The sequence below is a fragment of the Rhinichthys klamathensis genome, unplaced genomic scaffold (genome assembly GCF_029890125.1).
Source record: "Rhinichthys klamathensis goyatoka isolate OS25496 unplaced genomic scaffold, OSU_Roscu_1.1 h1tg000118l_1, whole genome shotgun sequence".
Taxonomy (NCBI): domain Eukaryota; kingdom Metazoa; phylum Chordata; class Actinopteri; order Cypriniformes; family Leuciscidae; genus Rhinichthys; species Rhinichthys klamathensis.
The window spans coordinates 345,001-365,000 of record NW_026606655.1 but is presented as its reverse complement, the minus strand read 5'-3'; the positions used below and the strand labels follow the sequence as shown (position 1 = coordinate 365,000).

At 37.1% G+C, this 20,000-nt stretch overlaps 1 protein-coding gene across 3 annotated transcripts in view; it reads left to right on the top strand.

The window, feature by feature from the left end:
- The window catches only part of dnm1a (dynamin 1a), a 138,660-nt gene that overhangs the window by 25,100 nt on the left and 93,560 nt on the right, over positions 1-20,000 (top strand). For all 3 annotated transcript variants that reach the window (XM_056255098.1, XM_056255096.1, XM_056255095.1), the window contains exons 2-6: positions 5,873-5,946; positions 7,237-7,386; positions 9,742-9,945; positions 11,784-11,882; positions 14,957-15,117. In XM_056255098.1, the coding sequence (XP_056111073.1) occupies positions 5,873-5,946; positions 7,237-7,386; positions 9,742-9,945; positions 11,784-11,882; positions 14,957-15,117 (688 nt within the window). The remainder of the gene's footprint in view (positions 1-5,872; positions 5,947-7,236; positions 7,387-9,741; positions 9,946-11,783; positions 11,883-14,956; positions 15,118-20,000) is intronic.

The following is a 20,000-nucleotide window of genomic DNA, read 5'->3' as shown; positions in this document are numbered from 1 at the left end:
TGGAATTAAAATAGACCCACATCATCACATTCCCTTCACCATACCTAGAGATTGGCATGGTGTTATTTCAGTTAGCCTAATAGCTGGTTTGATTTGCATTGAAAGATGATCTTATGGAAAGTACCCCATGCCAATCTCTAGGTATGGTGAAGGGAATGTGATGATGTGGGTCTATTTTAATTCCAAAGGCCAAGGGAACTTTATCAGGATGCATATTATCCTGGATCCATGAAATAACTGGCCTTTAAAAATAAAAATCTGCCTGACTCTATGGGAATTTAACATAGACTTATGCACCCTGTATTTTAAGGAAAAACATTTATTTATTTATGATACATTATTCATACACAAAGAAAATTGGTGTCCTTAAAGGTAGGATTTTTCCTCATTTTTCTAATTAAGGCATTAAGATCAATTTCCAAAAGATGATTTTTTATTCCTCTTTTTAGGCAACTTTAGCATGGGGGTAATAACTTATTCACACCACTGTACGTCGTTCTTAAGTTACTCCTTAAGCTGCTGTACCTTATCATTAATACGTGTTTCCCGAAACACTCTCAGTTAAGTACACCTTCTGTAAGTCATACGTTCGGAAGGTTGGTCTGGAGCACTCTTAGCTTTACCTTATCACTGTTAAAGGTCTATATGAATATAATTCTGAAGTTTTAATACACCCAGACAGTGTTCAGTTAGGCTAATTCAAGTGTTTTCATGCAAAGAATAAAATTGTCATTACACTGATTGTTGTTAGAATTTTAATTATATTATTATATATAATAACATTTTATAAATGTATTTTAATTAAAGAGCGCTTTTAAAGGCCAGTGAAAGCATAGGCTACTGTCAGTTAAGTCCTATTCGGGCGCTCATATTGTTTATCATGGGCTCGTACGGTATTTTAAACATTTACAGGGGTAAGTCGGTTATTTTAGTGCCGTCCGAATCCATAATATCAGTGTTTTTTTTCACCCAACCCGCGTAAAAATCTCTGTCCAAATTAGTACCTACTGATTTTTGACAAACAGGTCGTGTGGTAATTTAATTGCCGTCTGAATCCACATCTCTGAGTTTACAAGAAGAGATTCGCTGTTTAAATCCTTTTTGATCGCTGCCGAGCACCGTAGCTACGTGACGTACACTTTGATTACTTAAATGCTTGGAAGTATTTACAAGAACAATATTTCATCGCAGCTCACCTCAGCGAACAAAAATGGGAAAGAGAAGAAAGCACATCAAAAATTTAATATATGATACAATTTTTAAATATGTAGGCAAGGCTATTATAGGCTGTTATAGTTTGGATTATTTTTTATAATATCCCATGAGTCCTAGTAAATGCAATTTCAACTATTTCTGAAGTGGTTCTTTTATAAAGAACAGCGCTTTCTCACATAAACAGCCCCTGCACGAGAGAATAATGGATTCTCGAGTCATCGATATCAACAGATTCTGCACCATCGCCACGGACAGCACCCGGTAACGTCGCACGTAAGAAGGTATATCTTAAGCAGCTTTCTAAGGTATAGTTCGGGGAACACGCCTAGAAATGGTATACCTTCAGTTAAGTTATACCTTAAGAGTCTTCGTAGCGCGCTAAGAGACAACGTTATCGGGAAACTCAGCCCTGGACATTTATTAATATAACTCTGATTGTGTTCGTCTGACAGAAGAAAGTCATATACACCTAGGACGCCTTCAGGGTGAGCAAATCATGGGATAATTTTAATTTTTTGGGTGAACTATCCCTTTAATGAACATGCAATGTGGCAGATATTAAAATTTAAAATGTAATTTAATTGCAATTAAATTAATGTTTTATTTTAACATTTCTTTTGCAATGCACACTAAACAATATTTATTTATTATTTATATGATTTGCTGCACATCACATTATTTACACACTATATTTGTGCCAGTAACTAAACTGGTTCCGCAAATTCTTCAAGTTCCCAGAGCAAAGGATTAAAAATTATTCAAATTTTTATTAAACACAATTTTGGTAAAAAATAATCAGGATATTGTAATAAACATGCAATGCGACTGTTATTAAAATTTAAAATGTAATTTGATGGCATATTCTAATTTAACATTTCTTTTGCAATGCACACTAAACAATATTTATTTATTATTATATGATTTTGCTGCACATCACATTATTTACACACTATATTTGAGCCGGTAACAAAATTCATCCCGCAAATTCTTCATGTTCTCAGAGCAATAGATTTAAAAAATGCATACATTTTAATAAAACACAATTTTGGTAGAACTTGATTTTATCAATTATATTCATAAACTTTAAAAAAAAAAAATCAAGCTACTATAATGAACATGCAATGTGACTGATATTAAAATTTAAAATGTAATTTAATTGCAATTAAATTCATTTAACATTTCTTTCGCAATGCACACTAAACATTATTTATTTATTATTATATTATTTGATGCAAGTGAGATGCTGCACATCACATTATTTACACACAATATTTGTGCCGGTAACTAAATTCGTCCCGCAAATTCTTCATATTCTCAGAGCAAAGGATTAAAAATGCATCACATTTGAATTAAACCCAATTTTGGTAGAAATAATTGAGCTATTGTAATAAACATGCAGTGTGTCACAGTCTTCGTCTGCACCTGTCTGTCTTAGTCATCTTCACTACACTTCCCAGAATCCTCCTCGTCTCCACACCTGTATTCACTCCCTCACTTACCAGCCTGTCCTTCGTTATCATCATCAGTGTCACCTGTTTTCACCTTGTTATGTCTGATTCATGCTTGTATTTAGTTTGCTTCTGTTCAGTCTGTCCTTGTCGGTTGTTAAAGTTATATGGTTGTGTTTAGTGTGTGTTTCTGCCCGTCATTCTGCCTGCCTGTCTGTACCTGTGAGTTTTGATCAGTAAAACTGTTTGATTTGGAGCTTTTGACTCAGCCATCTTCTTCTACCCGCACAACACCGTGACAGAACAACCGACCCAAAACAAGAGTCAGCATGGGAATTCTTCTCACCCCGGTAAACCCAGCTCACTCTCCATTCACCCCAGTCGATCGTCTAATCCATTGCTTTCAAGACGGCTGCTCCATAGAAGAATATGTCACCGGCTTCCTGGAGCTTTCTGTGGGGGTAAGCTGGACAGACGACGTCCTGAAGTCGGTGTTTTGGGGCGGTCTAGACGAGAGCCTATACCAGCTAGCCCCAGCAGCAGCTTTTTCAGGTACCTTCGCCAGTTACCTTGATCATGTGTTGTGGTTGAGTGGATCGGCCTTCACCGTAGGTGAGGTTGTGGATGACATCACCACTCAATCACACACACCAGCCATCTTAACCACGCCACCCATCATCCGGAAAGCTGAGACCGTCCAGCCAGAGACCGTCCAGCCAGAGACCGTCCAGCCAGAGACCGTCCAGCCAGAGACCGTCCAGCCAGAGACCGACCATGCTGCTCTGGAAGACACGGTTCTCATTGTGGGGTCCATGGCTGTTTTGTGTGTGTGGGCTGCACACACATCTGTTACAGCCCATAAGTCCCCTTCACCGCTGGTTCCGTCAAGCCCAGATACCCCTTCACCGCTGGTTCCGTCCAGCCCAGATACCCCTTCACCGCTGGTTCCGTCCAGTCCAGAGACCCCTTCACCGCTGGTTCCGTCCAGCCCACAGACCCCTTCACCGCTGGTTCCGTCCAGCCCAGAGACCCCTTCACCGCTGGTTCCGTCCAGCCCACGGACCCCTTCACCGCTGGTTCCGTCCAGCCCAGAGACCCCTTCACCGCTGGTTCCGTCCAGCCCAGAGACCCCTTCACCGCTGGTTCCGTCCAGCCCACGGACCCCTTCACCGCTGGTTCCGTCCAGCCCAGAGACCCCGTCACCGCTGGTTCCGTCCAGCCCAGAGACCCCTTCACCGCTGGTTCCGTCCAGCCCAGAGACTAGTAGTGACTCTGTCACTCTCCCCATTCATTTTTTTGGGGGGGGCCATAGGGCACCGCCATGGCCGCCCAAAGGGTCCTCACCGCCATGGCCGCCCAAAGGGTCCTCACCGCCATGGCCGCCCGAAGGGTCCTCACCGCCATGGCCGCCCGAAGGGTCCTCACCGCCATGGCCGCCCGAAGGGTCCTCACCGCCATGGCCGCCCGAAGGGTCCTCACCGCCATGGCCGCCCGAAGGGTCCTCACCGCCATGGCCGCCCGAAGGGTCCTCACCGCCATGGCCGCCCGAAGGGTCCTCACCGCCATGGCCGCCCGAAGGGTCCTCACCGCCATGGCCGCCCGAAGGGTCCTCACCGCCATGGCCGCCCGAAGGGTCCTCACCGCCATGGCCGCCCGAAGGGTCCTCACCGCCATGGCCGCCCGAAGGGTCCTCGCCGCCTGAAGGGTCCTCACCGCCATGGCCGCCCGAAGGGTCCGCACCGCCATGGCCGCCCGAAGGGTCCGCACCGCCATGGCCGCCCGAAGGGTCCGCACCGCCATGGCCGCCCGAGGGGTCCGCACCGCCATGGCCGCCCGAAGGGTCCCCACGGCCCTGGCCATGTCCTGCTCCGCCCTGGCCACGCCCATGTCCTGCTCCGCCCTGGCCACGCCCATGTCCTGCTCCGCCCTGGCCACGCCCACGTCCTGCTCCGCCCTGGCTGCCTGCACGTCCTGCCCCGCCCTGGCCGCCTGCACTTCCTGATCCGCCCTGGAGGCTTTCTGTCCCAGTTTGGCCACGCCCTGGCCAGCCTTCAGGGCGCCCGCCCCCCCACCCCATTGATGTTCTACGGCGCGAGGTCGCGCCTTGTTGAAGGGGGGCGTTCTGTCACAGTCTTCGTCTGCACCTGTCTGTCTTAGTCATCTTCACTACACTTCCCAGAATCCTCCTCGTCTCCACACCTGTATTCACTCCCTCACTTACCAGCCTGTCCTTCGTTATCATCATCAGTGTCACCTGTTTTCACCTTGTTATGTCTGATTCATGCTTGTATTTAGTTTGCTTCTGTTCAGTCTGTCCTTGTCGGTTGTTAAAGTTATATGGTTGTGTTTAGTGTGTGTTTCTGCCCGTCATTCTGCCTGCCTGTCTGTACCTGTGAGTTTTGATCAGTAAAACTGTTTGATTTGGAGCTTTTGACTCAGCCATCTTCTTCTACCCGCACAACACCGTGACACAGTGTGACTGCTTTTAAAATTTACAATGTGATCTGATTGCATGTTCTATTTTAACATTTCTTTTGCGATGCACAATAAACATTCTTTATCTGTCATCACATTATAGTTTCAGCATCTTTACTGTAGTTGAACGTTTCACTCTTACAAGAAAACGTTCTACAGGTGAAACTGGAAACATGAGAATATGGTGCAAAAGTTAATTTATTTCAATAATTCAACTTAAAAGGTGAAACTAATATATTATATATACTCATTACATGCAAAGTGAGATATTTCAAGCCTTTATTTGTTATAATTGTGATGATTATGGTTTACAGCTTATGAAAACCTTTTCACAATGAATTTGGGGTTTTCATAAGCTGTAAGCCATAATCATCAAAATTATAACAAATAAAGGCTTGAAATATCTCACTTTGCATGTAATGAGTCTATATAATATATTAGTTTCACCTTTTAAGTTGAATTACTGAAATAAATGAACTTGTATAGAGAGGTTCCCATCATATCTATTCAGTTTGAATGAAATAATCTTGTTTAAATCCATTTTTTCAAATTTTGATTACAGTTTATGAATTAATCAGCTCGCAAACATATGTTATCACTAGAAAAAATGTAAGTATTATGCATTAATTTAAGACATTTCTCCTTATACAGAACCTATTTGTTTCTTTAAACCTGAACGCTCGAGTTGTGTGTAGAAGAGTGTAGAATGATGCATCTCTAACTCTGTTCTTCAGGGACTTCCTCCCGCGCGGCTCTGGCATCGTCACCCGCCGTCCGCTCGTCCTCCAGCTCATCAACTGCCCCACAGGTGAGTCCGGTCGCCTAGCAACAGCAGGTTAGCATGACATCAGCATCCGCTTCAGCGGGCCGGCGCTAGTCTGGGATCAGGTTTGACTGCAGGAACAGGACAAAGCTTTCAGAAACACTGCCCTCTAGTGGAGCGGGCTGTCCTCGAACTTACAGCAATAATTATTGATGTTTACTAATTTACTAACTAGTTGATATTTGATTAAAGTCTACTGTCTACTCATTTATAAGTGGATCTCTAATCGATCAACATGATCAAAACCTTGCTGTAAAATAAATCTACCTCATCATAATGTTAATGTAAGTTTATGTTAATTTTGATCTAGTTAGTAATATTTCAAGATGAACTTGCTGGACTGAAGCAGGTTTACTTGATTATCTATACATACATACATACATACATATATATATTTAAAAAAAAGAAAAGAAAAATCATGTGTATCAAATATGATCATCAGGCTTTTGAGGAAGGTTTATTTGTTCATCTCTCATCAGATATTTATATTTATATGCATTTTATGTCAGTATCTAATACTGTTATAAAGATCTCATTGATTTACATTACAAGCATTAGTTTCATCTTACGTTTTGTCATATAAATATCAATATCTGCCAATACTATGTCTTAGTAAGATGATATTTAAATGCTTAGTTTATTATCAAAGCTCTGTAGTTTAATGCAATGCATTTATATGCATTTTTGCATATTTATATGCATTTTATGTAAGTATCTGTTAAACTGTTATAAAGATCTTATTGATTTACATTACAAGCATCAGAATTTCATCTTGATTTTTGTCATATACAGGTGAAACTAGAAAAATTAGAATATCGTGCAAAAGTTTGTGTATTTCAGTAATTCAAATTAAAAGGTGAAACTAATATATTTAATATATATAACTATATACATATGCATGATTATACTTTTCAGAGGGCTGACATTTCTGTATTTAAAATCCGTTTTTTATTGATTTAATGTAAAATTCTAATTTTCTGAGATTTTGAATATGGGGTTTTCATAAGAAGCCATAATCACCAAAATTATAACTTTTGCACGATATTCTAATTTTTCGAGTTTCACCTGTAAATATCAGCATCTGCAGTAAATTTTTATATTTTTGCTCAGTTTGGGCCTCTGAACAAAACCGCACTGTTTTTTCCTCCGTATTCTCATAAATATGATGCTAAAAACTTTTTTTTTTGTCATAAAACTGTTATATTTCAAAAGCATTGATGTTTTTCACTATTATTTCCGGCTTTATATTGTGTAATGATCTCTGTGTCCTCCCAGAATACGCCGAGTTCCTCCACTGTAAGGGGAAGAAGTTCACGGATTTCGATGAGGTGCGTCAGGAGATCGAGGCGGAGACGGATCGGGTCACGGGACAGAATAAAGGCATCTCACCCGTGCCCATCAACCTGCGGGTCTATTCGCCAAACGGTCAGATCACAGCTCTGATCTTAGCATGCGATTACAGTTCTTTACAAATATCTCAAAACTCTTAAATCAAGATGCATTTACTAGATGAGTAACATGTTATATAAGATATCATGTCTTGTTTTCTGGGGAAATCAATCAATATTAAGTGAGTTAGGCCAAAAAAAGCCAATTAGTTCAGAAAAATAATTGTTTCTGTTTGAATTATCATTATTTTTCTGACCACAGGGTTTGTACAAGGTGCTTAAAGTACTTGAATTTGACTATTTGAAATGTAAGTCCTGGAAAACCCTTAAAAACAATCAAATTTATGAAAAGGTACTTGAAAAGCGCTTGAATTATTGAAAGACAATATATGGGAAATTAGTGTTTAATTTTATCAATAAAACAATCTTTTCACACAAAATGAAGCTGCAGCCCGTCTGATATAGATATAGAGCCATTTCGTATATGATACAGCTTTCATTCTTTAGATCAATCATATATTCATGGGAGAAAAATATCAGTTTGAATAAGGAAAGCGATATCTTTGTCATAATATCCTTTCAATGATTAAAGTTACTGCATGTGCTGCATTTTATTTGTACCATTTTGTTTTATTCGTTTATTTTTATTGATCTATTTACCTTTTTTTTTTAGAATTTTAAAGATGATAAAGAAAGATATTGTTTGATAAATGAGATCTCTGATTGTAGTGCTTGAAAAGTCCTTGAAAGTCCTGGAATTATATTTTACAGTTTCTATATGAACCCTGTTACCACATTGTCAGATAATTTTGCTTGTTTTAAGCAATAACTCTCTTAAATTTGATTTATTCCCACAGAAAACAAGACATAATGTCGTATGGCATTTTACTCATCTAGTAAATACATCTTGATTTGAGAATCTTTAGATATTTGGACTGAAACAGGACAAAAATACATCTAGATTCAAGAATATTTAGATATTTGGACTGAAACAAGACAAAAATACATCTAGATTTAAGAATATTTTGATATTTGGAGTGGAACAAGACAAAAATGCATCTAGATTTAAGAATATTTAGATATTTGGACTGAAACAGGACAAAAATACATCTAGATTTAAGAATATTTAGATATTTGGACTGAAACAGGACAAAAATACATCTAGATTTAGGAATATTTAGATATTTGGACTGAAACAAGACAAAAATACATCTAGATTTAAGCATTTTTAGATATTTGGACTGAAACAAGACAAAAATACATCTAGATTTAAGCATTTTTAGATATTTGGACTGAAACAGGACAAAAATACATCTAGATTTTAGCATTTTTAGATATTTGGACTGAAACAGGACAAAAATACATCTAGATTTAAGCATTTTTAGATATTTGGACTGAAACAAGACAAAAATACATCTAGATTTAAGCATTTTTAGATATTTGGACTGAAACAGGACAAAAATACATCTAGATTTAAGCATTTTTAGATATTTGGACTGAAACCAGACAAAAATACATCTAGATTTAAGAATATTTGGATATTTGGACTGAAACAAGACAAAAATACATCTAGATTTAAGCATTTTTAGATATTTGGACTGAAACAGGACAAAAATACATCTAGATTTAAGCATTTTTAGATATTTGGACTGAAACCAGACAAAAATACATCTAGATTTAAGAATATTTTGATATTTGGACTGAAACAAGACAAAAAATACATCTAGATTTTAGCATTTTTAGATATTTGGACTGAAACAAGACAAAAATACATCTAGATTTTAGCATTTTTAGATATTTGGACTGAAACAGGACAAAAATACATCTAGATTTAAGCATTTTTAGATATTTGGACTGAAACAAGACAAAAATACATCTAGATTTAAGCATTTTTAGATGTTTGGACTGAAACAAGACAAAAATACATCTAGATTTAAGCATTTTTAGATATTTGGACTGAAACAAGACAAAAATACATCTAGATTTAAGCATTTTTAGATGTTTGGACTGAAACAAGACAAAAATACATCTAGATTTAAGAATATTTTGATTAGATTTAAGAATATTTTGATATTTGGACTGAAACAAGACAAAAATGCATCTAGAATTAGGAATATTTAGATATTTGGACTGAAACAAGACAAAAATACATCTAGATTTAGGAATATTTAGATATTTGGACTGAAACAAGACAAAAATACATCTAGATTTAGGAATATTTAGATATTTGGACTGAAACAAGACAAAAATACATCTAAGTAAGAAATACTAAGTAAGAAAAGCATTTTTTGCAGCTAAAGAAGCTCCTGTCAGAATGGGAGTGTTTGGGTTAGTCTGATGTCATGTGTGTGTGTGTGTGTGTGTGTGTGTGTGTGTGTGTGTTTCTCTGCAGTGCTGAACCTGACGCTGGTGGATCTGCCTGGAATGACTAAAGTGGCGGTGGGAGATCAGCCGGCAGACATCGAGCAGCAGATCAGAGAAATGCTGATGCAGTTCGTGACCAAAGACAACTGTCTTCTGCTCGCCGTATCGCCCGCCAACTCGGACCTCGCCAACTCTGACGCGCTGAAGATCGCCAAAGAAGTCGACCCGCAGGGTGTGTGCCGCGTCTCAGCTCATCATGCACATCCATCCTGGCATTCCTCTGATTATATGCACAAAAAAAGCTCAAGCGCTTCATTCTTTTTGCTTACATTTTTATAAAAAAGGGTTTAAAAACAATGCACACACATACACAAAAAAAATTTGTTACATGAGATAAAATCAAGTCAGCTTTATTTATTTACAGGTGAAACTCGAAAAATGAGAATATCGTGCAAAAGTTCATTTATTTCAGTAATTCAACTTAAAAGGTGTAACTAATATATTATATAGACTCATTACATGTAAAGTGAGATATTTCAAGCCTTTATTTGTTATAACTTTGATGATTATGGCTTACAGCTTATGAAAACCCCAAATTCAAAATTAGAATATTGTGAAAAGGTTTTCATAAGCTGTAAGCCATAATCATCACAATTATAACAAATAAAGGCTTGAAATATCTCACTTTGCATGTAATGAGTCTATATAATATATTAGTTTCACCTTTTAAGTTGAATTACTGAAATAAATGAACTTTTGCACCATATTCTCATTTTTCCTGTTTCACCTGTATATATCGCTTTTTACAAAACAGATTGTATCAAAGCAGCTTCACAGTGATAAAAATAATACAACAAAGTTTGTTTCTAGAAGAAAATTGCGTCATTGTCCACCTTAAGTAAGGCAGATCAATAATATTGTTGAATATTAAATGTCCCCAGCTAAGCAAGCCAAAACCCAAGGCAAAGTAAACGTTAACTGAAATACTATTGAAAAACTATTTTATTTCAGCTAGTTGCCAAGGCAACATTTCCCATCTTCATTTAGTTTAACTTGATGTACTAAAATAAAAAAAATTTGTTTGAAAAATGGCATGTTCAGATATTCATACAACTAAATATTCTGGGGGATGTGGAAGTTTTGTGAAAATGATCAAAAATGCTGAAAAATAATCTGACTGGCAAAAAAAAAAAAAAAAAAACGCTAGCATGGAAAGAGTAAATGCTAACTAGCGCAGTTAACTAATGTTTACAAATGAAACCTTAATGTAAAGTGTTACCAGAAACTTAACTATCTTCGTGAACTTGTGGACAGGCTTTGACTTTTAACTAGGGATGCACCGATATGACAATTTTGGCCGATACCGATAACCGATAATTCTTTATATTTAAAAGCCGATAACCGATATATTGGCCGATAAATCTAAATCCAAATTTTTATATAATTTCTGAGAGCCTGATTACAAAAACAAAAGTCTCACCATTAAAATCCATGTCCCAAACACACAATTATAATGACGTTCTCATTATAGTTTTATGTAGCCGATATGACTTGTATAACTGTATTTTCCTTTTTGAAGTGATTTCAATCATATTTCAAGCAATTTAAAACCATCATGTTGAACAGTGCACATCTAAAGTGTCTCAGCTGAAGGAAATAATACATTATTTATCGGCTTTAATATATCGGGCACATTTTCCTATCAGGCCGATAACGATAACATTAAAAATTAACATATATCGCCCGATACCGATATGGTGACCGATATATCGTCCATCACTAATTTTAAAGGAAATATTCTCCTAAATGTGAAGTGTCTAGCAATTATGAACATAAATAACTGGTGCAGCTTTAACTTCTGTTCGCGATGTGTGATATTTTCAGGTTTATTGGGGGGAAAGCGTTACATATACAAAGACGGTGCAACGCACAATATGGCGGAATAAGTCCCGCCTTCTAAATCACGAGCCAATCACGACTTGCCTTAAAGGGACTGTTAAATATCAGTGGTGATGCATCCAAGTGGTGTGTGTTCTCACGCGTTCTGTGTTTGTGTGTGTGTGTGAGCAGGTCAGCGGACTATCGGTGTCATCACTAAACTCGATCTCATGGATGAAGGGACCGACGCTCGGGATATCCTGGAAAACAAGCTCCTGCCACTGAGACGAGGTGAGGCGGTCGTCTGAATCAAACCAGAACGCTTTTATCATCATTACATCTAGCAAAACTTGCTCTGAGATGCATTCAATCCCATTCTCTCTTCAACGATTCAATTACAGTCACACACAAACTAAAACCATCAAACAAGTTCTGTATATAAACCGATAATGCTGAGAAAAATCCCTCAAACATTCTGACACTGAAAACACTGTGAAAGAAAGTGTTTCTTTGCTCCCTTTATTACTATATGCTTGTTTGGAAACTATAAAAAAAAAAATTGACATTTATTTGTAATTTTTTTTTAAAGTGCTCATAATTACAGGTGAAACTCCAAAAATTGGAATATCGTGCAAAAGTTATAATTTTGATGATTATGGGTTACAGCTTATGAAAACCCTAATTTCAAAATCTCAGAAAATTAGAATATTACATTAAATAAAAAAAATAAAAAAAGATTTTATTTAAATACAGAAATGTTGGCCCTCTGAAAAGTATAATCATGCATATGTATATAGTTATATATACTAAATATATTAGTTTCACCTTTTAATTTGAATTACTGAAATACACAAACTTTTGCACAATGTTCTAATTTTTCGAGTTTCACCTGTATATAGTTAGTTTAATAAAAATGCACAAATAAATTTGACTTATTAAATTAATTAATAAATAAGACAAAATGTAGATGAAGAGTTGAATCGTAATTCCCACATTGTGAGGTGCCTCTTATTTTCCTCATTCAGTAGAAATAAAATGACTTTATTTATAAATATCACAAATTCATTGCTTATTTATTAATATTATTATTAAATATATTGAAATCACTTCTCATTGGATGTCCTAAAATGAAACGGTGAGCAGCTATTGAACTTTTGGTATTTCCTTTTGTCCTAAAATATTTATTTATCCATGAGATTTTATGTTAATATTTCAATAATTTAACAATGATGTTGGCTAATGGTCACTTAACATGCAGGTATAACAAAATATTAAATTGTTTTTGTTTTAAAATAATTCATTTAATTAACTATTAGGCTTTTATTTTATTTGTAAACACTAGTGGAAAAGACTATATCACGTTTCAGCAACATTTGTGACAGCAAATGTGACTTGGGGTAGCAAGTAAACTACTAGTAAAAAGTATACTTGGTGAGCTTGGTAAAAAGTAAACTTACCATGGTAAACTACAGCTGACCAGATCTCGCCTCATGGTTTCCCTCTAGTGGAATCACGCCTTAGCTGGAGTCTGAGAGAGAATCAGAAAGTCTCCATTTCAGTGACACATCTGGAAAAAACGTTGCTTTCTTTCTTTGCTCGGCAACAGAGTGTGTTTATGGGAAGCTCTCGGGAGCAGCAGTTTCACACACGTCGGGTTTTCCCATCAAACGCGTCTTCAAAACCACAAACATGCTTTAGAAGGATCCGAAAGCATGAGCAACGAGAGTTTAACCTTTTAATCCAGACATATTTCTTTCTCTATGTGTACTTCATATCTGCAGGTATCAGCATCATCCAGTTTAATGTGGTTTAGTAGCAATCTCAAGACCTTTCCACCAAAATCAAATCAAATGAACAATGGACGCTTTTCACATTTCTGTACATTAGGTTTAGAAAAGAAGAAAATATAGATAAAAAAATCTATTTTGTAATATTAATGCTGGATTAATAATTTTTTATACTTAGTAATATATAACAATTCTGTCTTTATTAACCTTTATGCATTAAAAAGGACGCGAGTGAAATCGAAATCATTCCGTTGCATTTTTAACCCTTGTGTGTTTTTAACCCTTTTTCAATTTTTTTAAAATAATTTTGCCTGTGTTAATGCAAACGGCATAATTTTTTTGTCAGAAGTGTGTATTTTTATTGGAATTTTCATATTTCACCCTGAATTTGAATTTTCAAAAATGCCCCCATTGAAACCCATTAAAACAGAATTAATTCGTCCCAGGGCCATTTAACTATAAAATGATGCAGTCTTTGTTAAGAGGCTTTCATTCTGTTGGCAAGGCTTCAAAATTAAAATTTGTACTATTTTTTTTTTTTTACCAGATGGCACCATTTTCTCAGGTTTTGCCTATAAAGCAAATACTTATAGAGCCAATTAGATCTTTAAAATGAGAGCAAACTTAAGCTTTATTAAGAGTTTTTTGACACAGATATTTTTGTCCTCTAAGGACTTCAGTAACTTTTTTAAATCGACGCTCAAGGCTTCGCAGATGTAGGACATTTAAATGCTAATTAAGGCCTTATTTTTACACTAAGGAATTTAGGATCCGCGGACACCCTGTAACCCATAGAAATAGATCAATACCCTTCTCAGCAGTTTCTTAGAGTAATTAACAAGGTCTCAGAGTAACAAACAGGAGAATATGGTGCTTCAACACCAAGCTTCGATTCCCAGGGAAAGCAAGAACTGATATAATGCAAATGTTTACACTGCAAAAAATGCTTTTCTTACTTAGTATTTTATCTTGTTTTTTTCAGTCCAAATATCTAAACATTCTTAAATCAAGATGCATTTACTAAAGTAGTGAAATGCCATAAGATATTAAGTCTTGTTTTCTAGGGAAATAAGTGAGTTTTTGCTTAAAACAAGCTTAATGATCTGCCAATGGGGTCAGAAAAATAATCTTGTTTGTTTGAATTAACATTATTTTTCTGACCCCATTGGCAGATAATTTTGCTTTTTTTAAGCATCAACTCACTTCATTTTGATTAATTCCCCTGGAAAACAAGACATATCTTATGTCATGTTACTCATCTAGTAAATGCATCTTGATTTAAGAATTTTTAGATATTTGGACTGGAAACAAGACAAAAATACTGAGTAAGAAATTTTTTTTTTGCAGTGTACCTTGAATGCAATGCAAGTCGCTTTCAAAGCGTCTGCCAAATGCATAAATGTAAATGCATAAATATAAAAATGCATAAATGTAAATGCATAAATGTCTCAAACTGTGCTCACATATGCAGAAATAACAAAGCATGCAATCTGAGTATGAACTCAAACATCTCTCATCAAGTTCTGCCAAGATCAGATGATGTGACTCTTCTCTCATGATGTGTGTGTTTGACTCCAGGTTACATCGGTGTGGTGAACCGCAGTCAGAAAGACATCGACGGAAAGAAGGATATTACTGCGGCTATGGCTGCGGAGAGGAAGTTTTTCCTGTCTCATTCCAGTTATAGACACCTGGCCGACCGCATGGGAACGCCGTTCCTGCAGAAAACCCTCAACCAGGTGAGACGATGGAGAAGACCGGCAGACAGAGCTTAAAGGAGTAGTTCACAATCTCCGGATAATTTACTCTCCTCCACATCATCCAAGATGTTCATGTCTTTCTTTCTTCAGATATGACTCCGAGTCCTTAGATGTTACTTGATGCAACAATTTAGTTTAAATTTTTTTTAACCTAGGATAGAAGGAATGTACTGATATTCCGGCACAACTTGGCATTTCTGACTGGTTTGTCACTTGTACAGGTTTATGTGCAACTATGCCATCAAAACCAATGCAAATGCAAGAATTTTATTTTTTGAATAGCTGTCCACTTTAGTGACCACTGTGCGTGAAAGGGTTAATTTATTCCATTCAAAATTTTAGGGAAATTTTTAAGGAAAACATTCCAGGATTTTTCTCCATATAGTGACTTTAATGGGGTCTAAATGTCAGTTTCAGTGCAGCTTCAAAGTCTATACACGATCCCAGCCGAGGAATAGGAGTCTTATCTAGACAAACCAGTGTTGTGGATTCATTTTGTTGTGTTGTGACTTTATTTCGTTGTATTGTGGCTTTATTTCGTTGTGTTGTGACTTTATTTCATTGTGGTGTGACTTTATTTCGTTGTGTTGTGACTTTATTTCATTGTGGTGTGACTTTATTTCGTTGTGGAGTGACTTTATTTCGTTGTATTGTGGCTTTATTTCGTTGTGTTGTGACTTTATTTCATTGTGGTGTGACTTTATTTCGTTGTGTTGTGACTTTATTTCGTTGTGTTGTGGCTTTATTTCATTGTGGTGTGACTTTATTTCGTTGTGGTGTGACTTTATTTCGCTGTGGTGTGACTTTATTTCGCTGTGGTGTGACTTTATTTTGTTGTGTTGTGACTTTATTTCGTTGTGTTGTGACTTTATTTCATTGTGGTGTGGCTTTATTTCGTTGTGGTGTGACTATTTCGCTGTGTTGTGACTATTTCGTTGTGGTGTGACTTTATTTCGTTGTGGTGGGACTTTTTTTCTCTGTGGTGTGACTTTATTTCGCTGTGTTGTGACTATTTCGTTGTGGCGTGACTTTATTTTGTTGTGTTGTGACTTTATTTCGCTGTGTTATGACTTTATTTCGTTGTGTTGTGACTTTATTTCGTTGTGTAGTGGCTTTATTTCGTTGTGGTATGACTTTATTTCGCTGTGGTGTGACTTTATTTCGCTGTGGTGTGACTTTATTTCGCTGTGTTGTGACTATGTCGTTGTGTTGTGACTTTATTTCGTTGTGGTGTGACTATTTCGTTATCTTGTGACTTTATTTCGTTGTGGTGTGACTATTTCGTTGTGGTGTGACTATTTCGTTGTGGTATGACTTTATTTCGCTGTGTTGTTGTGACTTTATTTCGCTGTGTTGTGACTATTTCGCTGTGGTGTGACTTTATGTCGTTGTGTTGTGACTTTATTTAGTTGTGTTGTGACTTTATTTCTTTGTGTTTGTGGCTTTATTTCGTTGTGGTGTGACTTTATTTCGCTGTGGTGTGACTTTATTTCACTGTGTTGTGACTTTATTTCGTTGTGGTGTGACTATTTTGTTGTGGTGTGACTATTTCGCTGTGTTGTGACTATTTCGTTGTGGTGTGACTTTATTTCGTTGTGGTGTGACTTTATTTCGCTGTGTTGTGACTTTATTTCGTTGTGTTGTGGCTTTATTTCGTTGTGGTGTGACTTTATTTCGCTGTGGTGTAACTTTATTTCGCTGTGTTGTGACTTTATTTCGTTGTGGTGTGAATTTATTTTGTTGTGTTGTGGCTTTACTTCGTTGTGGTGTGACTATTTCGTTGTCTTGTGACTTTATTTTTTTGTGGTGTGACTATTTCGTTGTGGTGTGACTATTTCGCTGTGTTGTGACTACTTCGTTGTGGTGTGGCTTTATTTCGTTGTGGTGTGACTATTTCGTTGTGGTGTGACTATTTCGCTGTGGTGTGACTTTATTTCGCTGTGTTGTGACTATTTCGTTGTGGTGTGACTATTTCGCTGTGGTGTGACTTTATTTCGCTGTGTTGTGACTTTATTTCGTTGTGGTGTGACTATTTCGTTGTGGTATGACTTTATTTCGCTGTGTTGTGACTTTATTTCGCTGTGTTGTGACTTTATTTCGCTGTGGTGTGACTTTATGTCGTTGTGTTGTGACTTTATTTCGTTGTGTTGTGAATTTATTTTGTTGTGTTGTGCCTTTATTTCGTTGTGGTGTGACTATTTCGTTGTGCTGTGAGTGACTTTATTTCGTTGTGGTGTGACTATTTCGTTGTGGTGTGACTATTTCGCTGTGGTGTGACTATTTCGCTGTGTTGTGACTATTTCGTTGTGGTGTGACTTTATTTCGCTGTGGTGTGACTTTATTTCGCTGTGTTGTGACTTTATTTCGTTGTGGTGTGACTATTTCGTTGTGGTGTGACTATTTCGCTGTGTTTTGACTTTATTTCGTTGTGGTGTGACTTTATTTCGTTGTGGTGTGACTTTATTTCGCTGTGTTGTGACTTTATTTTGTTGTGGTGTGACTATTTCGTTGTGGTGTGACTTTATTTCGCTGTGTTGTGACTATTTCGTTGTTGTGTGACTTTATTTCGCTGTGGTGTGACTTTATTTCGCTGTGTTGTGACTTTATTTCGTTGTGGTGTGACTATTTCGTTGTGGTGTGACTATTTCGCTGTGTTGTGACTATTTCGTTGTGGTGTGACTTTATTTCGTTGTGGTGTGACTTTATTTCGTTGTGGTATGACTTTATTTCGCTGTGGTGTGACTATTTCGCTGTGGTGTGACTATGTCATTGTGGTGTGACTTTATTTCGTTGTGTTGTGACTTTATTTCGTTGTGGTGTGAATTTATTTCGTTGTATTGTGGCTTTATTTCGCTGTGGTGTGACTTTATTTCACTGTGGTGTGACTTTATTTCGCTGTGTTGTGACTTTATGTCGTTGTGTTGTGACTTTATTTCGTTGTGGTGTGAATTTATTTCGTTGTGTTGTGGCTTTATTTCATTGTGGTGTGACTATTTTGTTGTGTTGTGACTTTATTTCGTTGTGGTGTGACTATTTCGTTGTGGTGTGACTATTTCGCTGTGGTGTGACTTTATTTCGCTGTGTTGTGACTTTATTTCGTTGTGGTGTGACTTTATTTCGCTGTGTTGTGACTTTATTTCGCTGTGTTGTGACTATGTCGTTGTGTTGTGACTTTATTTCGTTGTGGTGTGACTATTTCGTTGTGGTGTGACTATTTCGCTGTGTTGTGACTATTTCGTTGTGGTGTGACTTTATTTCGTTGTGGTGTGACTTTATTTCGTTGTGGTATGACTTTATTTCGCTGTGGTGTGACTATTTCGCTGTGGTGTGACTATGTCATTGTGGTGTGACTTTATTTCGTTGTGTTGTGACTTTATTTCGTTGTGGTGTGAATTTATTTCGTTGTATTGTGGCTTTATTTCGCTGTGGTGTGACTTTATTTCACTGTGGTGTGACTTTATTTCGCTGTGTTGTGACTTTATGTCGTTGTGTTGTGACTTTATTTCGTTGTGGTGTGAATTTATTTCGTTGTGTTGTGGCTTTATTTCATTGTGGTGTGACTATTTTGTTGTGTTGTGACTTTATTTCGTTGTGGTGTGACTATTTCGTTGTGGTGTGACTATTTCGCTGTGGTGTGACTTTATTTCGCTGTGTTGTGACTTTATTTCGTTGTGGTGTGACTTTATTTCGCTGTGTTGTGACTTTATTTCGCTGTGTTGTGACTATGTCGTTGTGTTGTGACTTTATTTCGTTGTGGTGTGACTATTTCGTTGTGGTGTGACTATTTCGCTGTGTTGTGACTATTTCGTTGTGGTGTGACTTTATTTCGTTGTGGTGTGGCTTTATTTCGTTGTGGTGTTACTATTTCGCTGTGTTGTGACTTTATTTCGTTGTGGTGTGACTTTATTTCGTTGTGGTATGACTTTATTTCATTGTGGTATGACTTTATTTCGTTGTGGTGTGACTTTATTTCGCTGTGTTGTGACTTTATTTCGTTGTGGTATGACTATTTCATTGTGGTATGACTTTATTTCGTTGTGGTGTGACTTTATTTCGCTGTGTTGTGACTTTATTTCGTTGTATTGTGACTATTTCGTTGTGGTGTGACTATTTCGTTGTGTTGTGACTTTATTTCGTTGTATTGTGACTATTTCGTTGTATTGGGACTCTATTTCGTTGTATTGTGACTTTATTTCGTTGTGGTGTGACTTTTTCATTGTGGTGTGACTTTATTTCGTTGTGTTGTGACTATTTCGTTGTGTTGTGGCTTTATTTCGTTGTGGTGTGACTTTATTTCGTTGTGGTGTGACTTTATTTCGTTGTATTGTGGCTTTATTTCATTGTGGTGTGACTTTATTTCGTTGTGGTGTGACTTTATTTCGTTGTGGTGTGACTTTATTTCGTTGTGGTGTGACTTTATTTCATTGTGGTGTGACTTTATTTCGTTGTGGTGTGACTTTATTTCGTTGTGGTATGACTTTATTTCATTGTGGTATGACTTTATTTCATTGTGGTATGACTTTATTTCGTTGTGGTGTGACTTTATTTCGTTGTGGTGTGACTTTATTTCGTTGTGGTATGACTTTATTTCATTGTGGTATGACTTTACTTCGTTGTGGTGTGACTTTATTTCGCTGTGTTGTGACTTTATTTCGTTGTGGTATGACTTCATTTCATTGTGGTATGACTTTATTTCGTTGTGGTGTGACTTTATTTCGTTGTGTTGTGACTATTTCGTTGTATTGTGACTATTTCATTGTGGTATGACTTTATTTCGTTGTGGTGTGACTTTATTTCGCTGTGTTGTGACTTTATTTCGTTGTATTGTGACTATTTCGTTGTATTGTGACTATTTCGTTGTG